General features: G+C 63.7%; 1 protein-coding gene across 1 annotated transcript; it reads left to right on the top strand.

Moving 5' to 3' along the window:
- Positions 1 to 435: 435 nt before the first annotated feature.
- On the top strand, positions 436 to 5,465 carry VWA1 (von Willebrand factor A domain containing 1). The gene is made up of 3 exons (XM_069464712.1): positions 436 to 578; positions 1,666 to 2,223; positions 3,900 to 5,465. The coding sequence occupies exons 1-3, from the start codon at positions 506 to 508 to the stop codon at positions 4,556 to 4,558; spliced, it is 1,290 nt and encodes a 429-aa protein (XP_069320813.1). The 5' UTR covers positions 436 to 505; the 3' UTR covers positions 4,559 to 5,465.
- The last annotated feature ends 5,252 nt before the right edge of the window (positions 5,466 to 10,717 follow it).

Consider the following 10,717-nt stretch of genomic DNA (forward strand, 5'->3'; position numbering starts at 1 on the left):
CCCACCGGCTGGGGGGTGGGAACCTGCGGCCTCCAGGCCACATGTTGCCTTCTGTTTCCTTGAGTGTGGGCTTTTGACCGAATCCAAATATTACGGAAGAAAGAGATTTGTTCCGTGAAGTTTGGATCGGTGGAGGGGCCGCACTCAGGGATCTGGAGGCCACAGGAGGCGGAGGGGCCACAAGTCCCCACCCTGCCCCAGAGCCTCACAGCCGGGAAAAGGGGGACTGGAGTGCCAGTGTGCGCACGCCCACGGCGCCTGCCTCGGTCGTGTCGGCGCCGCAGCTGCGTGTCCCTGCGTGTCCGGTTCCGCCCGCGTGTGCGCCGTCTGCGCGGTCGCCCTCTGCGCGCGCGGGCGAGTGCGGGCGGCCGGCGGGGCGGGGCCTCCAGGGCGGGACCTCCCGGGGGCGGGGCGGGGGCGGGGCCGGCCCGCGCGGCTGCGAGCCCCGCAGCACAGGAGCGAGCGAGCTGCGAGCGGCCGAGCGCGTCTCGTCCCGTCGCGCGCGATGCTCCCCTGGACGGCGCTCGGCCTGGCCCTGAGCCTGCGGCTGGCGCTGGCGCGGAGCGGCGCGGAGCGCGGTGAGTGTGGCGGGCGGCCGGGCTGTTCCTCCGCTCCGGGCGCCCTCTCTCTGTCCCCGCGGCCGCGGGGCGGGTGGGTGAGGAGGCTGCGGGAGCGGGGGCGCGGGCAGAGCACCCCACCCACCCGCCGTGGGCGCGCCCAGGTGCGCCGGCGGGGGCCGCCCCCCGAGGCCGCCGTCTGCCCTCCCTGCCCTCATCTCCGCGGGATCCCGGGGCCTGGACGGGAAGAGGCAGATGTCTGTCGGGGCGGGGGGCGGCCCCCGCCTCAGTTTCCCTACTTTTGCAATGGCCTTTAGTAGAGGGAAGGTGGGAAGGTTGGAGTCACCCCGCCGCATTAGGGAAGCCTCACGGCCGGTCCAGAATGGAAACCCTTGATCTCCTGCCTGCCTCAGTGGTGGAGGGGCCCATCTGCTTCCCCCACCCCCGCGGGGTGCCTGGAGGAAAGGGGAGGCCCAAGAGGGGGCCGGGCAGCCCTCAGGCTGCCGGGGGTGTATCCTGCTTTCTGGGTCCAGATGGAGCAGAGGATGGGGCCGTGCGGGGTGACATCATCTGTAAGTGGGATCAGACTCCAGCCTGGCCATCTGGGCTAGGGGGGCTGTGTTCAGTGCTCTGCCTCCCCTGTCCACCTTTGCTCCCCACCCTCCCCTGCCGCTGTGTGCATGCCCAGGGCCAGCGGCCTCAGCTGGAGGCCGAGCTGCGTGGCTGAACTCCAGCCTCAAAGCTGCTTCTCCAAAGCAAAGCCTGAAGGGAGCAGCCCCAGGGCTCAGGCCAGGCCCCAGGCTCCACCTGCACGCAGGGCTGCCGAGGAAAGGCAGGTGTCAGGGCTTGGACAGCTCAGCTCTCCTCTACAAATGGGACAAGCCAGACAGTGCCCCAAGTCACGTGGCCAGCGTGCAGAGCTGGAACCCACCTAGAGGATGGGCCTCTTGTTTGGCTCAGAATCCCCTCTCTCCCCTGGACCCAGGACCTTCAGGCGAGGGCAAGCACCTGCTTAAGGAAAGCACAGGCCCTCAAGGGCTCTGCCCAGGGTGTGGGGCTGTCTGGGGGCGCCCACTACCTGGGGCTGAACACTGGTCCTTTCCCCCAGGTCCCCCAGCATCAGCCCCCCAGGGGGACCTGCTGTTCCTGCTGGACAGCTCAGCCAGTGTGTCTCACTACGAGTTCTCCCGGGTTCGGGAGTTTGTGGGGCAGCTGGTGGCTCCAATGCCCCTGGGCCCTGGGGCCCTTCGTGCCAGCTTGGTGCACGTGAGCAGCCAGCCATACACCGAGTTCCCCTTCGGCCAGCACAGCTCAGGAGAGGCTGTCCAGGATGCCATACGCACTGCGGCCCAGCGCATGGGTGACACCAACACTGGCCTGGCACTGGCGTATGCCAAGGAGCAGCTGTTTGCTGAAGCAGCAGGTGCCCGGCCAGGGGTGCCCAAGGTGCTAGTGTGGGTGACAGATGGTGGCTCCAGCGACCCCATGGGGCCTCCCATGCAGGAGCTCAAGGACATGGGCGTCACTGTCTTCATCGTCAGCACTGGCCGCGGCAACCTCCTGGAGCTGTCGGCCGCCGCCTCCGCCCCTGCCGAGAAGCACCTGCACTTTGTGGATGTGGACGACCTGCACATCATCGTCCAGGAGCTGAGGGGCTCGATTCTCGGTAGGTGGAGGAGCCAGGCCCCGAGGGGAGCCCTAGCTGGGAGCCGCAGGAGAGGCTGGGTTGAGACTTCAGGAGGAACTCATGTACCTGAAGTGGTGGCCAGGGCCATGGGGACTGCGGTACTCCCAAGGGTGCAGTGGGAGGTAAGTGACACAGAGCTTCTCTGTGTACCGTCCAGGGACATTCCAGGTAGGCACCCTGCTACCTGGGCTGTGGAGAGGCAGAGGGGTGGGCTTCCTGCTGATGGGCCCAGCCTAGGCCTCGAGGCCCCATGGAGTGGCTGAGGGCCTGAGGGGCCTCAGCTGATGGGACGTGGCTAAGTGGGGAGGATGGGCAAAGAGTCCAAGACAGGGAACTCTGCTGAGGGGTAGCATGTGGTCCTGTGCATGTCCGGGGCCCACTGCCTCACCTGGCCCAGCACACCTGGAGAGGGGACAGCCAGGAGGCCAGGGACTGCCGCCCACAGAGCACAGAGCAGGAGGGTCTGAGCTGGTTTGCACTCAGGCCCCTCTGGGGATTGCCTGGCGGGAGGCCGGAGCAGGGGCCGAGCGGTACCCACTGGCTCTTCTCTGGACCCCCCTGCCCCAGCTAAGCCCGAAGGGAGAGGGGCTGGAGATGAGAGGCCTGGTCACTGAGTCGGGTGCCTGCTGTAGCCACTGAAAAATGCCACCAGCCCCAGGGTTCTTACCAAGGCTCTGCCTGTGGGTTCAGCATCCACCCTGAACCTGAAGGGGTTGGACTGTGGGCTAGAGAGGGTGGAGGGTGCTCCCCAAGATTCCCCAGGGACATGTGACCCCTAGAAGCCCCTGGGTCAGCTAAGGCAGCTCAGTCTGGAGGGGAGAGAGAAGAAAAGTCTGCCTTAAGCAGCTGGACAGGAAAAACCTGAGGCTGCAGGGCAGAGGAGCCAGGCTGTGGGGGCTGGGCCATGGGAAGCGGGCAGGACTTGTGGGGGATGGGCAGGAAAATGACCCAGGCACCAAGCACTTTGGGAGGAAGTGTCAGGATCCTGATAGGTTTAACTCTGCCCTACAATCATCGGCCTTAGTCAGATGGCCACGTGGTGCTTGGTGTCTCAGGCTCAGGGGTTCCACCGTGGAGTCCCCCACACCACACTCTTCTGGGGACTCAGGCAGGCAGCACCTCCTGAACCCCAGGTCCAGCTGCACCTGAAGCTGTCACACCTCCCTTGCCCCCCAGGGCCTCCCCCTGTGGTCTCCAGTCTCCTGGCTGCACCCTGGGAAAGCCTGCTGACCCCAGACTCTGTGCTGGCCACTCAGGCTGGGGGGCTGGTCCTCTGTTCTCAGATACCACTGTGGGCCCTGCCACCTTTGAGGGACCTCTGTCCAGGCCACTGGTCTGGGTGAGGGGTAGCCACTATACCTCCCCCCTCCCCAAGACTGGATTTGGGACTTAGGGAGGTAGGGAAGCTCCTGATAGGGTCTCTGTGGTGGGCTGGACCCTGCACCTGTCTGTCCCCTGCCCCTGCCATTTTGCATATCATTAGCATCTGCTGGCCTGGCTCCAGCATCTGCCTGGCTTGGTGGCCCCCACTTGTCCTACAAGGAACTCCCATCTTAGGAGCTTCCCTGGACCAGGCAGAGCCCCACCCTCGGGCAGAGGAAGGGGCTGACCTGGGTATCCTGACCCCCATCCCCTGACCCCCACACCACCCGCAGACGAGATGCAGAAGCAGCAGCTCCGGGCCTCCGAGGTCACCTCCAGCAGCTTCCGCCTGGCCTGGCCACCCCTGCTGACCACCGACTCCGGCTACTATGTGCTGGAGCTGGTGCCCAGGGCCGGGCTCGGGCCTCCGAGACGCCAGCAGCTGCCGGGCAACGCCACGGACTGGACCTGGGCGGGCCTGGACCCCGACACTGACTACGACGTGGCGCTGGTGCCGGAGTCCAACGTGCACCTCGTGAGCCCCCAGCACCTGCGAGTGCGCACGCGGCCGGCCGAGCCGCCCCCCTCTGCCCTCCCGGCGCCCCCTGCCCCCGAGGAGGCCGGGCCGGCGCGCATCGTCATCTCGCACGCCCGGCCGCGCAGCCTGCGCGTGAGCTGGGCCCCGGCGCTGGGCGCGCCCGCCGCGCTCGGCTACCACGTGCAGTTCGGGCCGCTGCGGGGCGGCGCGGCGCAGCGCGTGGATGTGCCCGCGGGCCGCAACAGCACCACGCTGCAGGGCCTGGCGCCGGGCACCGCCTACCTGGTGACGGTGACGGCCGCCTTCCGCTCCGGCCGCGAGAGCGCGCTGTCGGCCAAGGCCTGCACGCCGGACGGCCCGCGCCCCCGCGCGCCGCGACCCCCGCCGCCCGCCGCCCCGGCCCGGGGGCCGTGAGCCTTGCGCGCCCGCGTCGCCGAGGGGGCCGGAGCCGAAGCCAAGGTTTTGTTCGGGGGACGGGGTGCTGGCCCGTCCTTTGCCCCACGGGGTCCCCGCAGGGCCGCCCAGTCCTCTCCCGGTGGCCGCAGGCTCCCGACGCCTGCCTGCTCTGGCGCCGCAGCGCGTGCGGTGGCCACCCTCTCCCCTCCCCGCCTGGAGCCGGGCACCTGTGTGGGACTTTGGGCAGGATTAGCCGGGAGATGGACAGGGAGGCTGGCCGCCAGACCTCCCGCTGTGTGAAAGGCCGTGTCCTCTGGTGGCACGGGCTGGAGGGAGCTTGGTCCCTACGCCCCCTGGGCCACTCAGATCCTGGATATTGGTGGAAAGGGGCAGGTCAGGTCCCCAAAGGCTGCCTGAGGGAAAGGAAGGGCAGAGAGGGATGCCAAGAGGTAGAGGTGGTGCCAGGTGGTCTTCACCAGGACACCTGCTGGCCGTGAGGGCAGTGCCTGCCGGGGACTGTGGCCCTGCCTTCCTGCTCAGGACCCCAGCTAGGCCAGGCTAGCAGCCACCGCGATGCGGAGGGTGCCTTTGGGAGGAGCAGGACCAGAGCCTGGAACTCAGCCTTGAGGACAGGAGAGTCCAACACACACCGATGGGCTCCCAGGCCAGCACCCCTGTGTCTGGGAGACAGAGGGAGCAGGGACAAGGTTCCCCAGGGTGGGCTCCCCCATGGTTCTGCCGCATCTGACACCAAGGGCTACGTCCTGGCACCACTCATTATCCTGGGCCATCAGGTTGCCAAGGGCAGGGTGCCTGGGTGTCCCTGGCCCCCATCTGCTCCCAGAATTGCCTGCATCACTCAACACTCACGTCACCTCTTCCCCACTAACGTCCCAGACTTTAAAATTCAGTAAACCAGATGTAAACCTGCCTGCAGTCTCGTTAGAATGCTTTACTGCTTGCAGAACACACCAGGACACGGCGGCCTGTAAAAGGGCCCATATGTGTCAGGCTGCATGGTGTGTCTGGGGAGCGGAGGGGTAGGCTGGCCCTCTGGCACCCAGACACAGACCACCAGGACCGTGTGGTCCCTGTGTGCACCTTCAGAGAGCCTGGGCCCCATTTCTGTGGACCGGGACCCCGCGGCCTGGACTGGGCAGGGTACTGGAATGCGGAGGACAGGGGGCCAGGCTCTCCCTGCAGGGACGTGCCCACCGCAGCCTTGGGCCCGCTGCCCGCTGCCCAGCCCACACGGGTGCCCTCTGCTGGCACAGCCACGCCCTGCAGTCCCTTGCCAGGGCTCCTTGCTAATGGGAAACCGCTCCCAACCTGAGGAACTGCAGGGTTGTGGGGTGGTCTCTGGGTCCAGGTTGGTGTTCTCAGTCTGCACGCTTGGGCGGGTGCGCAGGGCAGCCTTCACGAGAGCTGGCCTGCCGCCGTCCCCCAGAACCTGACTCTGAGCGTCACAGCCCCAGCTGGAGCCCAAGGCTGCACTGCCCACTGGGTGTGCTCGGCCTGGAGGGCCGGCTGCGCGGGGCTCACAGCCCAGGACTTGCCCTTGTGTGTGAGGATGGCACGGGACACAAAGACACGCACCTTGCCTGTGTGAGCAGGGGTGTGGGGGCCATTGCCGAGGGGCGTTGGGTTTCCCCTCTGAACTCCCCTCGCCTGAGTCAGGCCCAGGAAGCCCGAGTGACACCTGGCTGTGTGCCGGCAGGCGGCGTGCTCACCCCCGCACCGCCGGTCAGCTACGCCAACCCTCACCCCGATCCCCTCTGTGCAGCCCCGGCCCCACCTGCTCTCCAGGGTGGCTGCAGGTTTGATTCTGTCGGCACCTTGAGAGGAAGGTCCCCCTTCCACACTAAGCCCAGGCCCAGCGCGCAGAGGGCAGCCGAGTGCCAGGGCGTCACCTCCTAACTGTCACGGTGCCTCCCTTGGATGGCTCAGACTCACACTAGAAGCTGTGACGAGCTCCTCCCCCCAAACGCACCTACAGTCCTGAGAGGGCAGAGCAGGTCCCACGGGCCAAAGCCCTGCTCTCCCCAGCCCTGCCTGGCAGAGGCAGCTTTCTGGACGCTGAGGCCCAGCACCGGCTATTTGGTGCCGGCAGGAGGTGAGAGGAGCCCCCACTGCCACCTCCATGCCAAGGGAGGCCTCTTTCGGAAGCCCTCATCTCGGGAGTGCTGGCCCGCTGACCCCTTGCTGTCTCAGGCGGTTTTTATTTTTTATTTAATTAATTAATTTATTTAGCGACTGAGTCTCACTCTGTTGCCGAGGCTAGAGTGCGATGGTGTCAGTCTAGCTCACGGCCATCTCAAACTCCCAGGCTCAAGCAATCCTCCTGCCTCAGCCTCCCGAGGAGTAGCCGGGACTACAGGCATGCGCCACCACGCCTGGCTTGGGCGTTTTTTTAGAATTCTTTGAATCTGGATCATGTCTCCAAGCAGCGCTGGCCCTGGGAGTAGCCTCTGGAAAAGTTCTGTCTTGGTCTCCCTGTGAGCTGGCTGTCTCCTGCCCCCGCTCCCCTGGCGCACTCCTGCCCTGGCTTGGTCCACGCTGGGTCCAGGACACTGAGCAGAGGGTGACGCCTGCCAGGACTTACACATGCACCAAGGCCACAGTGAGTTTTTTGACATGTATCTGAAAATCAGAAAGGGCTACGGTTGCTTCTGGTTGAGACAAAAAAAGAACCAGGGTTGCGACCCATGTGGCGGGTGTCCGGCAGGCCCTGTGGGCAGGGCTGGGGAGACTGCAGCAGGCGCACCGGCAGCCCTCGCGCCTGTGCCGGTTTCCACCCTCTGCCAGGCAGCGCGGCTGGCCCTGCCCCAGATTTGAAGAGGACACCCCTGGGGATTTCGCCAAGGCTGCGCGTCACACCGGTCCATGAGACGCTACTTCACCGGGCAGCCTGGCGCTTGTCCACTGGCAGGAGGGCCTCAGGGGGCTGAATATCGTGCCCACTCCCCTGGACAGATAACTGCCCTCCCAGCGCCCCGAGCCCTTGGGACAGAGCTGTCTGTGGGAGCCGGAGGGCAGCAGAGGGTCTGCAGTCCAGCTCTCCGGGAAGTGGGGTGTCCAAGAGTGAGCCCTGCAGCTGGGAACCACCAGTGAGACCCTAGTTACCTCCCTTGAGTGGGAGCTGTTTCCATAGTGACAGTAATAAACGATGGGAAATCCTGGAAGCGCAGCCCCACGTGACAGCCTTCCGTTGGCAAGACGGGATGATTTAGGAAAACTGGAGCTAAAGTGCAATAGCTGTGTGTCTCTTGCTTTTTTTTCTGGGATGAAAAATATTCTGCCAACATTCAATTTTATGAAAAGCTGGTAGAAGTCATATCTCCTCCTGGAGATGAGTGTGGGGAGGTGGCAATGCCAGGGAGACCCCTGGGGGCTCCAGGGGACAGATGAGGGGTGGACCCAGCTCTAGGCAAGGGGCTCCAGAGCTGCTCTTCTGTTGGGGGGGGATGGGGAGGTGAAGGCTGCAGTCTCCTGGGCAGGGGCAGGAGGGGCAACTCTGTTCTCTGACCCCTGCCACCTTGCCCACATTCCAGAGATGCAGATGAACTTGACAAATTATACGCTGTGTGCCACACAGTCTGAGCTTTTGAAGGAAGAAAGATGCCTCTTGTCCCTGCCAGGTGGAGGGACAAGCAGAGGCAGGGCGGAGGGTGGCTGGCAGGCTGCCTGAGCCTGCAGCAAGAGGGAACCACAGGCTGTGGGACGGGAGGCCACACTCTGCCACAGCACAGGTGGGGCGCACAGTGCTGCTGCCGGGGAGGGCGGGGCCATGAGCATCCCTACTCACCAGGTGGCCTGGGGCCTTCACCTCCTGCCCCCGCTGCCTCTTCTGCTCCAAGGCCAGCCCCCCACACAGGGAAGTGTCCCAGCCACAGTAGGCAACTCCTTCTCACACCCCTCCCAGAGTGGCATGGGAGAGGAAGGCACCCTCACGGCCATGGCTTTGAGGGGATCTGCTCCCAGACCACGCAGCCGGCTCTGCTTTTCCCCGGGGGAAGGCAGAGTTCCCACCTCAGCCCTGCAAAGGGTGGGCCAGTACTCACAGTGTGTCACCTGACCCCCGAGGGGCAGGGCAGCCGCGGAGTGCCTGTCGTAAGGCCACCCGTGACCCCACGTGACCTGGAAGCGTGCACGTCTACAGAGGTAACTTCAGGGCCTCTAATGGGGACATGCTGGCCATAATGGCCCTTCTACAGGTGGGTCTACAGGTCCAGCTAGGCAGAGGGGCTGCTTTGGGGACAGAGTAGGCAACTGCTTACCTAAACAGAGCACCAAACAAGAAGACAAGCTACACAGCTACAGGGGGGCCTGGAGGGGCCAGCGAGCCTGGGGCTCAGTCCTAAGTTGCTCTACGGTCCTGGACCCAGCACTGCTACACTTATTACCTCACGGTGACCACTGTGCCTTGGGGAGGAGCTGGCAGGGGCTGGCCAGTTGCAAAAGCCTGTGGAGAGCTGGGAGCCCTGCTCTGCTGGTCCCCACCCTGGGTGCCCGGGCTCTGGTGGGCTGAGCTGGGCGGCTTTCCCTTCAGCTGGGCTAGGGCCTGCCCGGTGGTGGCAGGAGCAGGGGCCACATGCTGGTGGGGCCGATGGGCTGCCGATGGGCTGGGGCAGCTGGGAGCGAGACCAGAGCCAGGGGTCCTGTGGAAGCCGGGGAGGAAGAACGGGAGAGGGGCTGGCCCTTACTCCTGAAGGCTGGCACCTCGAGGGGAGTGAGACTGCAGAGTGACGTGGGGGCAGCGGCAGCCTCCTGCCCCCACATGAGCTGTTCCCAGTGTCAGAGGACAAGCTTCTGCACGGCACGGTCAGTGCGGGGAAGCCCTGGGGCTGGGTCACTGGGCCAGGGCCCACACTAGAAGCCCACAGGTCTGGCGTGCGGTGCAGCTCCCCAGAGGTACAGAAGTGGAAGACGCAGAAACCACACTTGTTGCCTGAATTCTGGGAGCAGAGTGCTCCACCCACCACTGGGGTGGGCCCTGCTCTGGGACTCAGGCCCCTGCTCCTGCTGGCCTGGGATCCCAGGAGCAGCTGTGCCTTCCCCCACCCCCTGCCCCTGTCTTGGCTCAAGGCTGGACGCCAGGCTGTCCACTTGCACCTTTAACCTCTGCAGTCTCTCCTCCAGGTCATCAATGCTGGAGGGGAAGCAGCCAGGGGAATCCCGGCAGTGAAAAGCACAGTGCAAGCAGCAGAGAACTTCACCTTTGTTGATTAAATGTAAAAAGCACCATTTTCATTCCCTTTTATTGGTTCAGTGTCTTTACGAAGGATGTATCTGTCCTCCTGAATGGCTCCCAGTCTAAGGTTGGAGTAACAAGCACACGTGAATGGGACCTTTGCAAGCTCATCAGAGTGGGAAGTGTGGAGCGGCACTGCTTGGAGGGAGGGGGTTTACTTCTGCTCTCTCTCAATGTCTCTTTAAAGCAATTACATAAATTGTAAGCCAGCATGTTTTCTGTTTTTTTAAATTAAGCCTAGTTATAGGAAACAGGCTATTTAAAATGCAGAAATTAGGCCGGGCGCGGTGGCTCATGCCTGTAATCCTAGCACTCTGGGAGGCCAAGGTGGGAGGATCGCTCAAGGTCAGGAGTTCGATTCCAGCCTGAGCAAGAGTGAGACCCCGTCTCTACTAAAAATAGAAAGAAATTATATGGACAACTAAAAACATATAGAAAAAATTAGCCGAGCATGGTGGCACATGCCTGTAGTCTCAGTGACTCGGGAGGCTGAGGCAGGAGGATCGCTTGAGCCCAGGAGTTTGAGGTTGCTGTGAGCCAGGCTGAGGCCATGGCACTCACTCTAGCCCAGGCAACAGAGTGAAACTCTGTCTCAAAAAAAAAAAAAAATAAAATAAATAAATAAAAAATAAAAAATAAAATGCAGAAATTTATTAAAAACACCAGTTAGCAGGTGCAGTGGCTCATGCCTGTAATCCTAGCACTCTGGGAGGCTGAGGCAGGAGGATCGCTTGAGCTCAGGAGTTTGAGGCTGCAGTGAGCTATGATGATGCCACTGCACTCTACCGAGGCAACATATCAAGACCCTGTCTCTGCCAGGTGAGGGGGCTCACGCCTGTCATCCTAGCACTCTGGGAGGCCGAGGCAGGAGGATCGTTTGAGTCCAGGAGTTCCAGACCAGCCTGAGCAAGAGCAAGACCCCATCT

The sequence above is a fragment of the Eulemur rufifrons genome, unplaced genomic scaffold, assembly GCF_041146395.1.
Source record: "Eulemur rufifrons isolate Redbay unplaced genomic scaffold, OSU_ERuf_1 scaffold_84, whole genome shotgun sequence".
NCBI classification, from domain to species: domain Eukaryota; kingdom Metazoa; phylum Chordata; class Mammalia; order Primates; family Lemuridae; genus Eulemur; species Eulemur rufifrons.